This window comes from Neodiprion fabricii, chromosome 6, assembly GCF_021155785.1.
Source record: "Neodiprion fabricii isolate iyNeoFabr1 chromosome 6, iyNeoFabr1.1, whole genome shotgun sequence".
Lineage (NCBI taxonomy): Eukaryota > Metazoa > Arthropoda > Insecta > Hymenoptera > Diprionidae > Neodiprion > Neodiprion fabricii.
The window spans coordinates 6,174,050-6,195,212 of record NC_060244.1 but is presented as its reverse complement, the minus strand read 5'-3'; the positions used below and the strand labels follow the sequence as shown (position 1 = coordinate 6,195,212).

Below are 21,163 nucleotides of genomic sequence, written 5' to 3'. Positions count from 1 at the left end.
GCCGCTTTTCGATGTTCCAACTACCACCTTGATAACGGTTTAGACGCTTACGATACCTGGAAATCATTTGTCTCGTGTTCGTGGAGGGGTGTTGCGAACTTACCTCGCGGCTTCTCGAACACGCGGATTGCTTCAGATGTTTTTCACAGATCGTTGATTTCTTTAATTATGGAACATCTAATTTTAACCAGGTGAATTGTGCCTTGTTGTATGATTTTTCACGTTACGGGGAGAAAAGTTTCACGGTTTATACACAGATTTGTGATTAAAGTCAGTGATTTGTTATACGGGCGAATTTCAGGTATTTAGTTTAGACTGGCTTGGAATGTTGCAGGTATTTTTAGATGATCTGCTGTGTTACTTGTTATCAAGATGATACAGCAATTTCAAACCGAGCAACGAAAGCGAATTATTCGTGGAATTCGAAACGGTTGCGTTTGACATAGTCCTGGCTTTTATATGCTGACACAGTATAGGTACGGCATACGAAGAATTGACGAATGTTCGACATTGATGAATAGATGAATTATGACGTTTCTCGACTAATTGTAAGCCGATTGTTTATCCATTCTCCAGGTAAAGTTATTGCTTCGCATAATGCGTCAAACAGATGAGTAGCTTATAATTGTAAATTAGCGTTCCACTAATATACTGTTACAAAGCGGAAAATTAAGAGAGGAGAAGGATTTATTTTGTGACGAAGCTCTCCTTTTAAAGTCTCGTGACAGACGGTTTTTACAATAATGTTGGTTGACGCAGCAACCTTATTCTTTTGAAAGACATTAGAGGTTTATAAACGTCTTTTATCTATGATGACTACTAGATCATTAAAAGGGGAAGAAAACGGGTGATTTCACCCTTTGTAACAATACCATAAAGCGCTTAATTGGGAGACGAATGTCGCATTAAGGATAAAACACCCACGCAGGGTCTGATATTACGTGTAAACAGAAATTTTTTCAGACAATCTGCAATCCGTCTACAAATTGCAAAAAGTGTAAGATGAAAACCCGAAATTTTTCTTTCGCGCACTGTCAGAAAATTCACGGTGCCAATAAAAGCTCGCACCGATTAGCTTAAAATTAAACATCACCGGCGTAAATCGTTCTATTCTTGACACCGAGTGGTCTTGAAATCAAAACCAAACCAGCGTGGATTTCTACAGAATATTTTCGGTGCTATATTTAACGTCGCATTTCCAACAGTGTTCAATTTGCGAAAATAGGCGACGAAGTTAAACTCTTGGAGAGCTTAGGCGCCCGGGGCAAGGAACCGAGGGAAAACTCTTGAACCCTCGGTGGCAGCGGCGTCTAGGTCATTAAGCACGGTTCGCGGTGTTTCTGGTTCTCTAATTTCTGCGGGGCGTTTGCTCTGACTTAAGGATTCGAATTAGTGTAACGCGCAGGGATCCCGAGGCGTTTTACCGAGCCGCTTTTTACCGATCGTCAGAACTGTACACGATGTTGTCCGAGTATTATCGGGAATACTCTTTGAAACTTGCCACTTGACGCCGGCAAATAGGCAACGAACGCTACATCTGGAACATGTGGGAATACGAAACGTATTATGGGTTGCCTATGTGCAGGCGTCGAGTGGCAAGTTTCACGGAAAACTGCCAGCGAGTATTTTCGCTGCTCTTATCGAAAAGCCTACCGTAGAATTTATAAGAATTTATACCTTGTGTAAAATGTCCGGTATCAATAATGGGGAGAATAATTGGCAATTTATAAACGCAATTGTGGATGAGCGCGGATCCGTCCTCCGGCACAAACTCGAAAAGTCCCGAGGCGTATCGCAGCTTCGGTGACATTTTGCGGCTTGAACTTACACACAAGGATACTCGATGGCGAGGGGTGGAGCTTTCAAATAATTTGGAAATCTCTGGGATGGGGTTGAGGGAGGGAAGGGACGAACGGTTAAACGGAGAGAGTAGAGAAAGGTCAATCCGAAGGAAAACCCCCGGAATTCGTTTATCAGCTGAAGGCGTTTTGCGATTCTTCGCCCGTGCCAGATAAAAGATACCGCAAAAGTCTGTTTGTTTCTTTTTTTTTGGGGGGGGGGGGGATTTAGACGTTTACTCATCCGCCTGTCACTCCGAGACTTATTGTTAGACAGACGATTTTCTTTTACCGTTTTCAATACCGCGATGCCTCTGCTTGCGCTCGAAAATTGAAGAATTTGAAGAAGAAAAACGAAGAATGATCGGATAGAGCTTCCGATTGTGCATTTCGGTGAAACAAGATCTGGTCGGGCAAGGTCTAACGATAAGCCTGTCGTCATTGGCATAATCGTAATTATTTTTCCCCGTGTACAGTGTGGCGTAAATAAAAGCGGAAGATGAAAAACGGTTGAATACCGAAACGGATTTGACTCGAGTGTCTCTCGCTTATGTGTCGTGGAAGTTTGCCGTCGAGAATTTTCTTCTTTTTTTTTGTTTCTCTTCATTTTGACTTTGCTAAAATTAGGTGGCGACGCTAATGGAAAAAAGTGGTCAGGAGAAAATGAAAAAGTTAGCTCATTCTCGGTGCGGCAGTATTATCTTCAATGAAGTTTGCTTCACTTGGAACACGGTTTTAAGCCCCCGTTTCTACATAATTAAATTGCTTTATATACATATACTCGTCCACCCGCCGGCGAGACTTGGGTGTATAATATCGGAAAATTTTTCAGTCGTATCAACCGAAAGAGACAGGCCGCGGTGATAAAAGGATGTCACAGGTGTTTTGCGGTTAACCCCATTCCGCTCTGCAGAATATCCGACCCGACGACAAAAGTTATACCGGATGTAGACCCTTTTACGAACGTCGAGGGTTGATAATTAATACTCGGGCAAGACCTGTACTTTATACACCGTTGTATCGATATCAATTACACGGTATAAACGTGTAATACAGTTATAACCCGGATTCAATTTTCGAACCTGCTCAATTAGATAGGTGGTAAAAGGTGGAAAGCTCGGGTTTTAACCGCAGCGCGAAATCGCTAAATAAATTAGGTGCCTTGTGGTGGAAACAGCCGTTGGCTTTCAATTCTCCGCCCGAATTTCCTGCAACCCGCGTAGCGAAATTGCGTATACATCCACGATGTGGAACTCGTATGGAAATTATTTTTTCTTTGAAATCCAAACCGGTGCAGGGTATGAAAAACGATTACGTCCGTTCGTATAAATGATATCATACAAATCCTTTCGTCAGACGTTACGTTTCCTTTACTTTCTTTATTGCACATTCCTTCGAGCAATTTGTTTACATTATTCTCGAACGCGAAGCGAGCTACTTTTTTCATGAATTTACGAAATTGCTCAACCGTGATATTTAAACCTGAAGTATGCAATACGAAATTCGGGTTATCACATGCGAGTTTCTCGCTAATGAGCGTGTCGCCCGACATGGAAGTCAGCGCTGAGTAATCAGCGGAGCACCGTATGCATAGTTACACTGGCTCTGCAACAGCAATAGCAAAAAAATATAGCATCGCGTGCGTCGAATACTTTGCACCTACTGTGCGGTTGAAACTGCTCGCATAATGTTCTCACCGCGTTTATATTCATATTAGGCTGGTTATTGCCGCTTGTTTCGTTATCGTTACCATCATAGTCATCCTCGTACGGAGGTGTCGGGCCATAAATTACCCGATTTCACCGCAATTGCCTTATACTTACAAAATGCACGAACAAGCAAGCATCGACTTGTTTAGGTAGAAAAAAAAAGAAAAAAGGAAAAAAAAAAAAAACAAGATTCTGTATTCCATCTAAAAAGTTGAAAATAAATATAATCATTATCCCGAGCTGAGAACTATGATTCTTCTGCTTATTTTTTGCAAATTCACACAGTTTTCGCAATCCTGCAGAAAAACCGTAACACCCTGCAAGCACTTTAATTAATAACATCCTCTATGCAGACGACGATGCGTCGGTGGAAACAACGCGGGGTTAATCTATCCTTTTAGGTTTTCTACCGTCGGGGAATAATCCGTCTGATTGCAGAAGCGTTACTCGTCCCGGTAGTTTTGAACTCGATAGTATGCAGATCGCAGTAAGTAGACGGCGCGCCGTTATCATACGGTCCGAGGGTAAAGGTGGGCCGTCGTTATTAGTCCGACCAGGTTGAACGACCACGGTAGGATCCGCACAACGGACTCCACTCGATCGCCTAGATCAGGTGATACACAGTCGGCGTTCGTAGATCCGCGGAATCGGATAATCTCGCGAAAGCGAGGCAGCGTCGAGGCGATCGTTCGTCTCATTTTCGTAATCACTACCCTCTTTGGCTCGGACGCCGCGCGGCCCTTTTGTCCGATGCGCGGTGCGGTTTTTCCGCAACGGACGAAATTTCCGCCGGAGTTGAAGGGTTCGTAAGTGGACCACGGAGCGGTCAGTAGCCCGGCGTCCGTTAACCACGTACCAGCTGGCTTAATTAATAATTCAATAACCCGGGCGACCCCATCGACGAGGGAGTCGCACCCTCGCTCTCGCTTCGACGTCAACTGTACGCGTACATATTATACCTAGATGCGGAGAGCCGATAGGGTCAGCCTCGATTCTCGAATGGGTTCGTGGGTGGTTGTGGTTTGTAGTTCCCGTGACCCACCCAGCCATCCGCCCCCGCCTCGCCTTTATGGCTTTCTCGCTCGCCCGCGGGTCGTTCGTTTGATAAAAGACGCTCGTCGTAAAAAAGAGGGAAAGGAAGAGGGAAAGGGAGAGGGTGAGGGTGGCTGCAGATCGCTATCGCGTGTTGATGCCGCTCTGCGGGCCCCGATGCACCAGGGGAAAATATATAACAAACACCCACCCCCGTTAACTATTCCTTTAATAAATAGGTGTTTTCACGTCCAGGGGCGTCGACGGCTACAGCGTGTTTCACGTAATAAACATCTTTTTCATACTCACGCAGGGCGAGACGTAAAGCCGAGATGCGGATAAAGCCGATCGTGCGGCGATTGGCCGACGTCGAAACTCGTCTAAAACGGTTTTCATTTATCGTTGGTCATCTTCTCGCGGCATGACTCAACCTAGAAACGATCTCAATTCTCGCGGGATTCTAGGCCGGGAATATCATCCCCTGCAGCTGCCCGATTTTTAAACAACAGATTCCAAGTGCAAAAATTAAAAAGCAGATCATTTTTGCCGACGTTATTGTTGTACAAAAAGGATTTTTTCCTGCTCGGCAAACACCCCGTGACACTGCTCGTTCGGTAGGTTAAAGAAACGCCGGTTTGCTTCGAATTCTTTTCGAATACCGCAGTCGTTGAATGCACTTTGTGTAAGATCCTGTAGAAATTCAGCCATAACTCACGTAACCGGCCGGAGAGTTTATACGTATAGGATCGATCGAGAAACATTGTTGCATTTTCCACTCTGGCTTACAGGATCGTTTTCACGCAGGTCTCGTACGTAATAGCATTTTGTCCGCCAGTTTTAGCCATAATTCCGTACGCACATATTGCGAACACGCACGCTGCACCCTGCAGCGATGTACATCGAGTAACATAAACACAGGTATACCACCGGTATTAAAAACGTGCCGGGAGAAAACGGGACGACTCGATTTGGAGTGGAATTTTTTTTCCCCCTCCGTATAAATGAATTTTCAAGTTAAACAAGGAAGTTAAACACTTCGGTACAGGTATAACTACGTGCTGCTGGGTTTGCAAAAAATAAATAATAATAATATGACCAGCAACGAAACGGTACGGCGATCGAAAGCTTAATATACCAAAGCACTAAAGTACCCACGGTGCCAATATCCATTCGATAAAGCACATACCTACCGTATGCCAGGTCGACCTGTGTGCAGGCATTCGTCAATCGAACAACGCTCACCTCTGACCTTTGTTCATGTAGGACACGAACGGTCAGAGATCGAGAGAAGGTTTCGCGGTGACGTGCTTGGAAAAGCATTCGCGCGTGTGTGTGTTTTTGGCACTTTACACCCGCAGGTAGGCCTGCACGCTCACCTATACCTATATTATTCGAATTCATTCGAAAGTGGTAATTGTCGCGGGTGAGGAAGAGTCGCTTGATCCGGTACCCGAGGGACTTTTCTCGTTCGGTCTCCGGAAAGGAGAGAAGAGGAGAGAAAAGAGGAGCGATTCGACCGTACAGAAAAATACAGAATCCGAGGGAGAGCGATGGGTGGGAATTTGCCGTCGGTCGGAGGTCGAGGATGAGGGGGTGGGGGAGGAATGGCCGCGGAACCGAGTTGAGTGTATTTATTCTGGCGAGCGCCTAGGGGCCAATATCGCGTAACTCGATTCCGTTGTCTCTCTGGCCCTCCCCAACGTTCTCTTCCTGCATCCCTTTCACGGTCGTTCTCAACCCGGGAACCAAACCACAGGAGGAATTCTGCAGGCGTTGATAGTGCAGCCGTTGCGCCGGGTTGAAGCGTCGTGTGTCGATTGAAAGTCACCCCCTGCTCACCCTGGACGATCCGTCAAAGATCGCGATCCATGGAACGAAACAGAGCGCCAAAAACCTTTGATATCTGTAATTATTCCATGATAGTTGAACGAAGTTGTAAAATTCATGAATAGAAATGTTCCAATTCATCCGATGACTAGCGGAAAACGGTTTAATAGTGGTACACGTTTCGAAAATTGCAAGTATTCCGCCCACTGTAAAATAAAATGCGGTGTGGACTTGTGTAGAATATTTCTTTTGTGTCAATCCAACACTGTTTCATGTCAATCTAATACTATCCTAGGTTCAAGTTCCGAATTGACTGTAAAAAATTCTTCTATAATAATCCGCACCGGTCACATTTGGTCAATTTTAAAACCGTCAAATCTTCAGCGAGGTACACGTTTCGAATCGTACCGTTCGTTCATCCTGTCGTACAGACGCGTCGCGACTGATGTGCAAAAGTGTTCTTCTTTCTTCCGAAACGCTTCTTACATGTCGCAAGAAATTCAAGACAGTGCATATTTCAAAATAATGTTCAAGAGGCTGCGGGCCCCGGTATCTTAAACCCCTAATTCCATTCACCCACCGAACGATCGAATCCGACAAGAATAGCGAGGAACGGAGGGAATAAGGAATTGCGAAAAGCCGCGGCATCGGATATTCATGTTACGTAAAGCGGCGGGATACATATTTCGATTATCCTAAAGCGAGCTTGAGATATTTGACGCATTCGGCATTCGCACGTAGCACACATGCCGAATGTATCCAATAACTCGCGGCGGTCGTGTGTTAATCGTGTAATTTTAACGCACTTCGGGGAAGGCGCCTCCTGGTGCGGTCAGCGTCGGGTTGCGGGAGTTATGTTACGGTACGTACGTCAGGGAGTTACCTTCGGTTCTGTTATCTCGGGTATAGAGATGCGTTCGTCGACGGTACAGAATACACACCTCCATCTGTACCAAGAATAACATCCAGAGACGGGTAAACGCGGGACCGTCCAATTGCCAAGAGCAAACTGGAGAACCCTGCCAGGACGACGACCATCCCGAACGCGATGATCCATTTTGTAACCCCGCAGTACCTGCTTCGAAAAATACGCCAGCGAGTCTCTTGTACCTTCAAAGATCCGAGAAGGACCTCGCGAGAGTTCTGTTCGTGAAAAGGTAAAAGGTCTGAAAGACTTTTCCGATGTCCAAGTGTACTACCGCAGAGTAGATGAACCGGCTTTGGTCACCCGGTATCCGTTGTGGTCACAGGTTTATCCAACTTTAACTGTATTCATTCCGCGCAGTTGATCAAGTATCGGAGTCGTTGGACTGCGGACGAAAAGTCACGGCAGTGAATACAGGCTTTCACAAAAGCGGCCACAAACATGATGCGCCTGTTCTGTACGCGATCGCAGGATTCGAAAGCTTGGAACCAACTCCAGTTGATTTTATACATTGAATATGCGGGTTTCCTGCGAATTCCGTATTACGTATATAGATCAGAGCAGAGTATGAACTTAAAAAGTAATCACCGGTGATGAAGAAACGTAAACCGATATCAAGAAAGTTGGAAGTAACCGTCATATCAGCGGAGCAAACATTCATTTGATAAAAATGATTTGTTTTCCGCTTTCTTTTTCCTCTCCCGCGCACACGTCGGTGGTTGACTCGGAGTTATATTCCAGCGTCTGTTCCTCCGGTGTTTCGCCTTGTTTATGCCTGTGCGAATAACGATGCGGGGTGTAAATATGCCGATGGTCTGAAGGCGCGTATATTAGACGGTATGATCCGCGGATCCGAGTAAATGTTGAAAAGTTATATCGGAATGCGGGGGGTGCAGCGAACCCCCGTGATGCGGGGTTTTAAAATTTCCCTCGGGATGACGGGCCGGGCGAAGAGAGAGAGAAGGGCGGAAGGGAACCAGAGATTCTCCGAACCCCGTTCCCGTTTTCCGGAGCCGGCGAACTCGGCGGTGGAGGCGGAGGATCTCGGGGGCAGAAGGAGAGAAAGCGCCGTTCGTCGTGCGCCTTCTCACCCGAAGTCGATGATCTTTTGTAACCCCGCATAGCGGCTCGCTCACGCGAAACTGTCGTCGACCTGAAACTTTTCTCTCCCCCATGACGGCCGCGATGCGTACCGAACTTATTCTTTGTGTTCGGTTCGTCATCCTCGGAGAACGCGCGTCGTTCGTTTCTGTTTCTTTACCATTTTTTCCTCTTATGTTGAGTTGGTTTGTTGGTTTTTTTTTTGTTTTTTCACACGGAGCACCTTTCTACCTGCGCGCATTTATTTTTGGAGAAAATTTATACACGGGAAACAGAACGACTCGCAGAATTCAAGCATTTGGAAAAAAAAGATTTTTAAACCAAAGTTTCCGTTGCAGAGTTTGGAGAGATTGTTGGTTCTTGGGATTTTTGTATGAAATATTTCAAACCAGTATGCTAAGACGTGGAATTTTTTTTTTTTATATTTTTGTTTAAGAAACACCAGAAGTTAGGGGGGGGGGGGGGGGGGGGGGGCAAAACATTTTTCGGTCGCGAAGTTTCATGTTATACTGCACGGTAATTAGGTACGATATCTGATTCTGCAATCTCGCGCGGGTCGAATTATTGCATTTCAATTATCTTCAAAATTGTACGGATTCGAGTATCACTTGATTTGTTATAAATTCACAGCGTATGATCCAATTACAGTCTGAGTGTCGCTGAATGCTCGAGATGTATTTTTCTCATTAACGGGTGGTTATAATTAATTATAGAAATGCAACACTACGCTAGCTGAATGGCTTGAGAGATGTTTTATTTTTATTCGATATAATTCTATAACGATATCCGTAATACGTGATATTTTAAGTATAATAATTAGAGAGATGCAGCTGAAAGCCCTTCGAACCTTAAATTTTTAGCTATCATTAGTACACAGTCCTTAACTATTTTCGTTCTTTGCCATAAATGAAAAACATAGTTCTCTGTAAATAACGAAAATCAGTCGTTCTTTTTCAGCTAAAATCATGCAGAAGAACAAGTACATGTTATCGTATTCTTTGTTATTAACACTGTGCACGAGGTGCGTCGTAATTACACAAAATAATTATGGGTATAAAAAAAGTTTCGTCCAATATCAACGATATTACTTAACACGCTGTCGCAACGATAAGTATACCCGTTCTGCCAGCATTTTCTAACATTTTCCATCACGGGTGTATAAGAAACGAAATTTTTCTCCGCAACGCTGTCGCGTTAATGTTACAAGATACGGGGCACCGTATATCTTGACACGCTTTTACAACAAGTAGAGAATATTGCGTTAAGCATGTACCGGGGTAATACGGCGTATAGATCATACCCGGCTCGCAGGTGACGAAGGGATGGAAAGACGTCGCGGCGGGGGCGGAGGAGGGTTGCTGCCGTTGCTCCCGGTGGTGGTGCAGGAGGGTGGCAGGGCTCGCTAACGAGGGGCGCTCGTCGCCGGATTATCGCGTGTCTGTTTGCGTTATTGCTCCCCGAAGCTCGCGTCCGCCCCCGCCGTCACGCCCCTGTCATTAATTTTAATGCGGTGAAACGATGCGCCCCGTTTGTTACAATTTACAGGCTTACCGCCGGGCCGATGCCCGCCTGCCACGGCGTGCGGCCCGTCGCCCCGAAGAACGGGTTGATTAATTTTTCAGACCAAGTAAACCCGGCTGCCAATTTAGCCGTCTAGAAACAGGCCCCAAATGTTTACCGAAGACGGGGCGTTTTTAATCGAAAGCTCAAGTTCGTAAACCGTCGCAATTTCCGCGACGATCCCGTCCGTATCTGTAGCGCCGAAGAGAGAGATAGAGAGAGAGAGAGAGAGAGAGAGAGAGAGATGGGAAAAATTATAGAAAGAGAGTGTATATCGACGGCGAACCGGGCCCCGTGCTGCTAAATTATTCATAAAACGCGCGCTTTTAAGGGGATCTTTCCTCTCCTCGAGGGCTCAAATATTCAAGACGTTGTTCGCTACGTGCTTTATGTGCTTTATGTATTACGACGCGGGTACGGGTCTGCACTGTATGTGTGTGCAGTCGAAAAAGGTGAAATTCCTCAGGTTCAGTTACTCCTCGGCTCCGCTTTGTCTCTCGCATTGTTTCACTTAAATTCGCTACTTCTGAAGATCAACCGAAACGTCCGTGCAGCGAGTCTTTCAATCTTCCTGAACCAAGCGGCGCACGGCGGCGGAGCTTTCGACCGGTGAAACAATATTATCGTCGGATTCGCAGTCCTCGACTCGCCCGGCCCGTGGAATTAAATCTTTCTTCTCCGTTGTACGATACCGTACAGACCTGGGTATACAATTTCACTCTCGCTTCCATCCATCCTCTCTTTTAGCGTATTTTCACATTACACGTATCACCCTGCGCACTCTTCCTCGAGCATTACCCGGCCGAGTTTGCTTTCGCCGCATGCAGGCGGCTGCAACCGAACTCCCCGAAAATTTTCCTCGTTTAATACGGAGCCGGTGAACGTCTGCACGTATATTTCTTATAGTTGGGCCGTTCCCCGGGGAACCTGCAACCTCGGAATACGATATTCCGAAACTGTCTCGCCCTTCGTCCGATCACGTGTTAGAGATAAAGGCGCTCGCATTCGCGTGCGGCGAGACTTTGCTGCACGTCTAGCTCCTCCCGAGATCATATCCGGCTCCCGCCCCGAAGCGACGGAACTTTTTAGCTCCCCGGCAGAGACCGCGATGCGAAATTGCCGCGAATATCGAGAGGCTTCTCCTGTACTCGGGATAAACACGAGAGAAACTCGCGCGGTGATCAGCGTCCATCCGGCTTTCCCCCCTGGGGCGAGTTTAAAAAGCCGCGCCTTTTTCAAACCCGACGCCCACCGTCACGTGACGCGCATCCCTTATTCCCCGATTCGATCCCGCCAACACTTGCGATTAACCACTTCGGGTTTCGGATGCCTGCCGCCTACACCTCGCGGTTCGCATCGCCGCGTCTGACACACGTCCAGATCCTTCCGCTCGAAAAGCTGCTCACTTTTTCTAGACACGCGAACACCCCTGCGAACTCCCTCATAAATCTACGGTCACCCAGGGGGGCGGAAGCTGAATAAATTTATTCGTTCAAATTTGGTCAGAGGGGAGGAAAAGCTCAACAACGCTGTCTGGTCGTTCTTAAATATACAGTAGATAAAAATGTTAGACAGCTTTGCTTCTAACTAATTCTCTTTCAGGTGTATTATTCTCGAGTAATCACGTATTAATTTATCCTTATCTAAATTTTTCTTCATCTCTAAGGTATTTTTACTTCATAGAGAATCAGAAGAGTTTCATGAAAGATTGAAAAAAATTTTTGCCCTTCCTTTGCATTTGCTCTCGCAGATCTTGGTTATGCATAGTTATATGTTATGCAACAGTGGAAGAGTACATCATTAAGCATGGATAAAATTTTTAATTACTCTGTTACGGTTAAAAAATGAAAAAGGGCCTCAAATAACAACAAGAATCCAAAAACAGGTTCGAAAAATTTGAAATTAACAGAAACAGAAACCAAATTATCCAGCCGCTTAAGAAACAAAAAACTAAACGGGATTTCAGTATACCCCGCTGTTCGGTGGCGTGACAATGCCGTTCGTAAGTTTTCCCACTTTTATCAGGAACGAGAAAAGCAGTAAGGAACAGCAAAAGTTTGGTATTCCGACAGGTATATCCATAATAACGCCAGTATAAAACAAGGGAGTGCCTGGTCGGACTTAAGGCACGTGTTTCGCCCGTCGTAACTCCAGGAAGTCACGCGAGGTCCGAGGAAGACTGCCGCAGAGTTCGAGGAGACAGGTCCGTCCGTCGCTTCGTTCTCTTACACACCTACCACCACGTTTCCCCATTTTCCTCTTCCAGTTTTATTTTCCCTTCACGATGCTCTGCAGCGTTCGTTTATTCGCGAGTTTGGGGCGGGGGGGGTCGATCCGTGAAGACAAGATACACCACGTTCCGTTCGACCGGACACTGCAGGACAGGACCGACGACGACGTCGTCTCCGCGATTTTGAGCCTTTCGGTCCTCCTCTCGAGACCTTCGTTTTCCCAAACGCCCCCGACCTTCGACCCTCCCCCCCCCCCCTCCCCTCCCGCGGGTTCGAGACCATCGCGCGCCGGGCGCAATTTCCGGCCGCCACTCGCCCGCACTCTTATTTCCCGTCACGTCCTTCCGATGCCTCCCCCACCCCTCCGCCGTTCGCAGTCACGGACGCATCGCCACCCTCCAGCTCTTAGACGTAATGGACCCTAGGAACGGACAATTACCCCCACGGGGCAACGCGACTCCCTCGTCGAGTTCGCCAGGTGATCCGCCACCCCCGAAAACCACCCTCATCATCCTCCAATCCCTCACTCCGGGGTCTGATTTTCCGACGCTTCATGCGGCACGTATAATCATGCACGCACCCTTGCGTCCGGGGGTAAATTAGCGCATTTCGAATGTCGGTACCCTTCGTTTTAAGACGCAGATCCTACGCTCCTCGCGTGTTGTAACGAACAACGGTTCTATTACTACTTTTCGCCGCGTCTAGTCTCGTTTATAATCTTTGTATCGTCTTCGTTTTCGGATAGACAGCCGGCGCTGCATTCTACGTCTGTATTACCGGACTGATAAGAGTGCGCGTCGGATATTGTTTTCAGAAGTGATATTAAGTAACTGATTTTAAAAACGTGGTTTCGGTTATCTATCCGCCGGCGTTGCTTCGTCAACTTTCATGGAAAACGCCTGTCAAGTACATGCCTATACCGAATTGCCTTTGTCGGCGGGTACTCGTGCATGTATTAAACGCATGTCTGAACGAGTCAAGCCGTGTAAAGTGCATTGAAACGCGACGGTTGTTTAGCTGATGTAAATATAGCCGTGTAGAAGTCAAGGTAAGTATAAACCGCATTGCAGTTGATCGTCAATAATTTGCGGAATATCGATCCTGGGCGAGGAGATTTGATTCGGACTCAAATTGGGGCCGGGGCAAAGGTATGAAGATTATATGAAATTGGCTGTAGGTAGAAAGGTGCACGCTGGGTTGAACGGGAATAAGTTTAAACGATGTATGAGAAACCCCCGAACCATTGTCCGTTCTCCATGCACACCGATACACGCCAGTGTGGAACGGCTTTCGTGTGCGTCATACAGGCAGAGGTATACGTATAAGCCACACACGCAAACACGCGTGAACACGTACACGCATGCATACGTACACCGCACAAAAGCTCGAGGTACTTTGCGGGCCTCTCGGAAGACGGTAGAAATAAACGCGTTTTCTTCGAGTCCTTTTTCCACCGCCCCAGCAGCCCTTTTGCGTCTGTCTCTACGTGCACCGGACACCTGGAGTATCTCTGGAGTATATAACTACGCCGAGTGGCTCCTCGACGTAGGCTCAGCGAGGGGTGAGAAGCGGGGCATAAGCGAGAGAGGAAGGGAGGGCGAGAGAGTCCAGATTGATAATCAGGACTGAGCGACGCCGGGCACGAGGTCTCGGGGTGAGCACATACACGTCGCGTCGTCCTGCGTCTCTGTGTACGAAAGCGGTCGTCGAATATGGGGGGTGGAAGAGGAGGGCGACGCCGGGCAGGGTAGAGAGGACGAGTTTGCGATTAAACGTGATTATAATTAGCGATAATGGAGTTTAGCCCTTCGGAGCTCCCGAATGAAGCGGATCCGAGGGCGGCCGCACCAGCCTTTCCTTATTTTACCCCGTGTCCTGCGGGGGTGCTGCTCGCCGCCGCCGACCGATAGAGCGAACCTCTGTGCCCGGCTATGTATCTCCGTATTATGTACCATATACATTATGGGCATGTGTATATAACCGGGGGTCCGTAATCGCCCTTCCTTCTCCTCAACGAACCTCTACTTCTTCTTCGCCCGGCACAAATTATCACCCTGTCCCAAGTACTACGAGACTGTTATGTGCCCATAGATCTTGGCCGGCTCTCTCCACCTATGTCTAGAGATAATTACCACGTATTATACTAATCGTCGGATCGAATGGGACGAACCTTACGTGACGGTTATGGGGTTCGGATTGATATTGCTCCTCCGACGCGACGATTCGAGTTTTCATCAATTGCGTATATTTCGTAACAAATTGTCGGTCCCGATTTTCATGCTTTTATTTTCCGTTAGTTTTTACTGTTGTTATATTATTGGGGATTTATAGAAAAAAAATAAAAATTCATCTCGTGGGATTTAATCGGTTGGTTAAAAGTTCAAGATTTATACAAGAATTTTGAAATTAAACGTTAAAACTGAATAGAAACCGTAAAACATAGAATAGATACAACCCTATTTGTTGTTTGCCACACTTTACCGTCACGTTCGGAGTTAATTGGAGATACCGCGTGACTGCAGAGATTATTTTCCACGGCTGTTGAGGTGCGTTTAATTTTGGACTCGTTTAACGCTCAACTGGACTTGGGATTTGTTAATTTATACGGGCTAATTAATTCAAATCATTTAAAATTTTAATTTGAATGCAAGTTAATCGTGCAATATGAATCTGTGTAAAACAAACCGTTCTGCAAACAATGTTCTTTATCATTCGGATCACAAATCAGAACAATGTGTCGAAATTTGTAAAAATAAAAAGCGAATGGCAATTCAGCTCTAAATTATTTAATAATTAAATATCCATTTGCTTTAAACAAAAAGTAATTATATGATTTATATGAAAAGTAATAATATCAATCATAATTATAGATATCGATTATGGAATCTCAGATGTATTTTCACGATACTTTTACGCCATACTAAAAGTTTGTTGAAGTATTTGGTCGTACGTACAAGGGCTTAAAGCTGGGTACGAGTTACATATTTAAAGAGTTGACTCGTCATTTTCAAATCGCAACAATCGACAGCTCTTAATGAATTGGTTTATTTTCAGTTATTGTAATATTCATATAAGGATAAGTTCAGCTTGTCACAGTCGCAGCGGTCTGTTGAGAGAAAAGTTCCGTTTGAACGGCATTTATAAACATCGGGACACTGTGCTGTCTCTGTAGGTGACACTCTATGAGGCTACCGAGAGTTGCGGAAAAATCGGTTTCCAAAAGATCAACGCCTTCCTCGCCAACTTGGAAGAATAGAAAGTCGTCCGGCGACTCTGCGTACTGACTCGATAGCTTGTACCGTCCCTCCTTTGTCCTGTCGACTCGCCATCCAAAAAGCTGATAGCAGGCCTGGCGGTACTCCTGCGAAGCCGCCTTGAATGCTTCTTTCAGGCGAGTGATCTTGATCTCATGAGTCTGCTTGAGCTCGGCAATTTCTGTAACAACGATTGAGAATTACCCGTTTGGATATGAGCAAACATTTGATATATTCGAGCCAAGGCATTGGTGAATGTATTTTTGTTACTCTTTTTCTGTAAAGAATTCTTTACCTTGAGCTTGAACAGATGATCCTACGGGTCCTAGATTCAAAGTGCCAGAGGCCGTTCTAGCTCTGAGTTCCTCGACCTCTCGTAGAAGAGCTTCGTACTTTTCGTCCGCCTGTCTCTCTGCTAGAGCGGCTGGATTCATCTTGAAGTGAAGGATCCTTGCATTGCAATTGAAATCTCCTTTTAGAGCTCTGTGTTCTAGCTCACCCTTGAGTCTCTCGATCTCTTCTCGTAACTTTTGGCACTGACCCTTCTGCACACAATCATCGGCAGCTTCTAAATCTGACTCTAATTTGCTGACAAGCTCCCTGAGAGTGGAATAGTATTTCGCAATTAAGGTATGTAAATAATATAAGAAATTTTCTCTTGTGTAGAAAAAAAGAAATAAAAAATCAATACACGTGAAGTAGAGAGAGGACAATGTTTTCATATCTACCTGTATCCGTCTATGGCTCGTTCCAAAGCTGGTACTCGTTCGGTAAGTACACTATGGCCATCAACGGTCATTTCCTTTTCGTACAAGTCGAGTTGCTGTCTGTAACTGTCTCGTTCTCGGGTAACTAGCATCATTTTCTTTTGTAGCCTGCTAACCAATTTGTTCAATTTTTCCCTGATACCTGTCATATCGTTTGCTATCGTCTTAGCTTCCTCGTACTTTTTACTAAGGTTTTGACATTCTCTCTGAGCAGATTCCATCTTTGACTTTAATTGACCTTCTTCGGCTGTTAAGATCAGTTCCGTTTGTTGCAAACGTTGTAATTCTTTTTTTAGCGCTAGTGGTCCACCAGTAATACCAATCGACTCATACTCCCTAATTTGTGACAGTAGCTCCGCCCGCTGTGCTTCGAGGTTTGCAACTCGCAGCTCCAATTTCTCCGTATGCTGAACCCTGATGGCAAATTTACATTATTTACAAATCTAGGTTGATGAACTCCTGCCATAGTTTATCGGCAAGATTGCTATTTGAAAACTTTTTTCTTACCTTTGTTGCATGCTGCAGATTTGTTCTTCGAGTAGCAACTTTCCTTTTACCGATTCTCGCAAAGTAGAAACCTGTTTATTGGCGGCATGAAGTTCTCGCTCTAGATCGCTAGCACGTGCAGCTCTGGCCGCCATTGCTTTGCCCTCCTCACATAGCGATCGTTCAGATTCTAACTTTTCAATTTTCATCTTCAAATTTTGTACTTCTAATTCCAGCAATTCACTCTTCTGCTGGCCACTTCTGGCCTCTCTGAGGCTCTCTTCTAGTTGTAGAATTCTCTTCTCAGTAGCTTCGAGTTTCAGTGTTATTTCTGTTACATCCTCATTACAATCACTTGGTGGGATTTGCTGCCGATGCTGGCTGTTGGCTTGTCTAGTTTCATCCTGAAGTCTTGCATTTTCATTCATCAATGCAAGGGTTTTCTGGTCTAGTTTCATCTTCACCTAAGCAAAAACATAGTAAAGCAAAATTGTAAAAGCATGTAATATATTGCAACATTATTTCTGTTTCGAAAATCTGTTTCTTTATTCTCCATTCTTCGAAATTCTTGCAGAAAATAAACCACGAACAAACAGTGTATTAGAAGGTACGTGAAAATTTTCAAAGTTTCCACATTACCTGGGCAGTCTCTCTTTCAGCATTAGTCTGGGCCTCTATAGCTTCTTGTGTTGTTTGCCGGGCCATGTCCAATCTAGCTTCTAGCAGTTTTATTGACTGTTTATCTTGTTCAGCCTGCATTTCAAACAATTTTTTTTGCTTGTCAAAGACTTGTTCCATTTGCCTCCTAACACCATGGAGCTGATCTATTGTGGCCTCTTGGTGCGACAGTCTTGTTCGCAACGAAATTACCTACATGAGTATACGAGTGGTAAGCTTGTGCAAAGGGAAATGCTTCGTATGACAAAAGTCATCGATATTTAACGCATTCCTTTAGTTTTCAAGTAAAATTTTTTTACAACAATCACCTCTCCCCTCAACCTTCTCCATTCCCATGGACTTCCAGGTGCGCCATCCAGACTAGATCTGTTAAGACTGGTATTCGTTTCATCTAGTCTAGGTCGTTTTGGGGTACGTTTGCTATCATCATTATCGATGTCACTGATGATAGAAGAAGAGGGAATGTAAGACGCCGAGGACAACCGTAATCCGGAAGACGTTAGGCTATTGCGTTGATAGCCTCCAGAACCTGATCGCAGATCCTTGATCATTTTGACAACACAGGTTGGATCGTCGTCACCCATGATTTGGAATTCTGAAAAGTTTTGAGGGTTGTATACGAAAAGGTAACCTCTTGAGGGTCGAGTCGGATGCTGTATCAACACACTGACTCAGTTCTGTAGCTTCGTAGAAAAATCGTCAAATGCTACCATAACTTACGTGTTTCAACTATCCTATACGGATAAATATGTTTATAGTTCTTTTCAAACAATTCAAACACACATTCACACGTATATGACCAGCCCTGCGAGAAGCACAGGCCGTTTTGCCAGCTTTACATTAATGCCGACGAAACGCCGCCATTGGCTAAATCCATGGTAAACCCAACGGTAATCCTGACCGGCATAGCTGAACTGACAGAGATAGAGCTCACTAGGGCTTTATGCGTTTGTAACATTTGTGTTTGTGCGTTGTAACTAGAGGTTTTGATTCTGAGATAGCGAGATCGTTTACTCTGCACTTGACAACACTACATACAAGTTTGCTTGCAAAACTGTACTAAGCGGCCGGTCCAACTGACGGATCTTATAATAATCGTCTTTTAACTCGTATAATATATTATTTAAAAATAAGAAAATATGTCGTGTGCTATAAGACAACTGGAGGAGCGACAATTGTCGGTGGAGTTGACTTTGATGCGATGGTCACCAAAAATGGATCTGTTGGCTATAGCTAACATGAGAGGTTAGTATGATATGCGTTGTTTATGAAGTGGTAAAACGCCGACAATAAATGAGAGAGAGTATCGTTATCCTTACTTTCGATTATTCGCATTTTTCAGGGGAAATAGCACTTCATAGGCTCACGTGGCAGCGTGTCTGGCTTTTACCCCCGCCTGAAGCAACAGATTTGGTTCAGGATCTGACGTGGAGACCAAACGGAAAGCTCATTGCTGTTGTTTATAAAGAATCAAATCTCATACATCTTGTTGATGTTGAAAACAAGAATATCCTTCATAAAACTCAACAAAGTTCACAGGCAATTGTTACAACTTTGTCCTGGCTACCACTGGGCATTCAAGAGGCTGAAAAATGCGGAACTGGAATCAAAACTTGTTCCTCGTCAACTGGAGAATATCTTCCACCTTTGCCGAGCTTAAACAGAAGTTTTGGGCATGAGCCTGAGCACAAGGAAAGCTTATCCCAAACCTTGGACATGTTATTTGTAAGTATGTCAAGAAATGAATGCTAAAATACATAGAAGAATAAAATTTCTTACAAATTCATTTCTCTTTGTTATGTCTCATTTTAATTAGTCATTTATTCACACGTATGAATCGTAAATAGACAATAGTCGAGGATAAAACGCAATGTAATTTACAATGTGCTCAATTTTTTACAGCTTGGAACTGAAGCGGGCACTGTTGCTATGTATGTCTTTGGGATGTTTAATTGTGGTACATTAAGCATAGGGCCAGGTTCCGTACAGGAAATCAACGGTGGTTCAGGGGGGCCAATTTGGGTCAGTCTGCGATCCTTGGAAAACATTAGTGTCGTTCATCTGTGTTGTCCACTGTTGGAAAGTAATGGAGCATTTTTAAAAGTGAGTTTCACTTCATCTATATTTTTTTGTATCCTTAAAATTAAGGTGGCAGTTCTGAAAGTTGCCTCTGTTTCTAAAAGGTAGCGCAAGCGCAAGCTAATATTGAATATCTGATGGACTATCTCGATCGTACGCTGATGGCTATTTCCGAAGCATGGGAAACAATTCTCTTGGAAATGGATGAGAAATTGTCTCGTTACGCTGAGGCCAACCCTCCTGGAGCAGTGGCTGCAGATTTTTTGGACCTTCTTATGATCGGCATTCCCTCTGCGAATTTGGAAAATTTCCTCTTGAGAGACCTGACTGAAAAAGGGTTGAAGAAATTAGGACATAGCATTGAAATGTGCTACAGTAATATTCAGGTTCGCTTACTTCTTGGGAATAACCAAGGATATTCTAATTAGTTCTCAATCTTTTTGTGCAGAAATTAGTCCTAAAGCATCTTAGCAGCGTCGGAATGGCACTGACATACCAGCTGGCTGAAATGACTGGAATGGCTAAACTTGGTGGACAATACGAAGCCCTGGGATTTACTTCTGAAAGTGTAATTAACGAGGCTCTTCGGGCATCGGAAGCTTTTCTTGCCAAAGCATCTGAAATACAACAAGTCATCGATCATAGTATGCGTGATTACAAAGCATTTTTTCGGTGGGTAGAAAAAAATTTACGAATCGTTTATTTGTTACAGAATTGTTGTGCTTTTCAGATGGCTGTATGTTGTTATACTCAAATTGACTGGCGAACGGGCGCCACCTGAAGTCAGCAGAGTTAGTCAACAGGACTTGACTTTTATAGCTGAATTTTTACGTGGGTTTGATCAAGTAGGAGATAAAGAAGGTGCTAGGAAAGGTGTAAATCTTGAAAAACTCGGTCAGTACTTACGAAAAGAACCTCTTCGGACATGCTTAACCCCGGATGGTAGTGAATGGGCTGCTATGCTCAGCGAGAATGTCTGTTTACAAAACCATCCGCTATTGGTTAGGCAAGACCTGTCGCTGTCCTTGCTACAATCTAATGCGAAATTGGTCGACGCGATAAGCGTCGTGTTTGGTCAGGCTTACCAGGGGCTAGTGAATCTCTTCATTCCTACAGTCGTGAGCTTACCAGCTGTGTCGACCATTTCTTACTCATCGTTGCATTCACAGTTCGTAACATCTGAGAAGGATTTACTGCTTGCTTTCTCAGACCTGAATGGAAAAACTTTACAGATGTTTAAGGTCGTCCAAAATCCGGGTACTGAAAACTCTTTAACAGTCAAAAGTGCAAGCATTGACGCGGATCGACGACAAGGTAGACGAAGCAAATAAAAATTAAATCATTGTTACAACATTCAAATCATGGTTGTACTATCATGTTATGTAACTTTTTACAGGTTGCGATACAAAAGATATCTCTGCTAGCAGTAGTAGTTTGATAGGAGACTTGCAATTTTATTCGCAAGATTATTTAAGTCTGCTCATTCTGGATCATCACATGCATTCGTCGTATTTCGTGCAGCTGCCTCTTGGCCATATTTTCACATTTGATACTAGAGAGAATATGGGTATTAGTGAAGTGGTTGAACTTTCTGGTGGAACTTGGCCAAAACCTGTTCAAGGAATAGCGGCGAGTCGTTTGGCTGTAAGTGGAGCCCGGAAAGTGGCTGCAATTCT

The 21,163-nt window shown here is 44.8% G+C and overlaps 3 protein-coding genes across 4 annotated transcripts in view; 1 reads left to right on the top strand and 2 right to left on the bottom strand.

Annotated features, from left to right (window-relative positions):
* Window positions 1-18,896, top strand: part of LOC124185203 (dedicator of cytokinesis protein 7) — a 58,606-nt gene extending 39,710 nt beyond the window's left edge. The window contains exon 21 of one of the 2 annotated variants that reach the window (XM_046575720.1): window positions 18,751-18,896. In XM_046575720.1, the coding sequence (XP_046431676.1) occupies window positions 18,751-18,769 (19 nt within the window). In that variant the 3' untranslated portion in view covers window positions 18,770-18,896. Of the gene's footprint in view, window positions 1-18,564; window positions 18,655-18,750 lie in introns of those variants that run through there. The other variant, XM_046575723.1, reaches the window with a different exon arrangement.
* On the bottom strand, window positions 15,253-18,308 carry LOC124185206 (mitotic spindle assembly checkpoint protein MAD1). Its single transcript, XM_046575728.1, has 7 exons — window positions 18,129-18,308; window positions 17,717-18,003; window positions 17,370-17,600; window positions 16,752-17,194; window positions 16,206-16,658; window positions 15,773-16,077; window positions 15,253-15,658 (listed from the first exon to the last, which is right to left on the bottom strand). The coding sequence occupies exons 2-7, from the start codon at window positions 17,990-17,992 to the stop codon at window positions 15,306-15,308; spliced, it is 2,061 nt and encodes a 686-aa protein (XP_046431684.1). The 5' UTR covers window positions 17,993-18,003; window positions 18,129-18,308; the 3' UTR covers window positions 15,253-15,305.
* A 385-nt stretch (window positions 18,897-19,281) lies between the features above and the next one.
* LOC124184822 lies at window positions 19,282-20,631 on the bottom strand. The gene is made up of 5 exons (XM_046574925.1): window positions 20,616-20,631; window positions 20,394-20,522; window positions 19,984-20,104; window positions 19,634-19,814; window positions 19,282-19,481 (listed from the first exon to the last, which is right to left on the bottom strand). The coding sequence occupies exons 1-5, from the start codon at window positions 20,629-20,631 to the stop codon at window positions 19,413-19,415; spliced, it is 516 nt and encodes a 171-aa protein (XP_046430881.1). The 3' UTR covers window positions 19,282-19,412.
* Window positions 20,632-21,163: the final 532 nt, after the last annotated feature.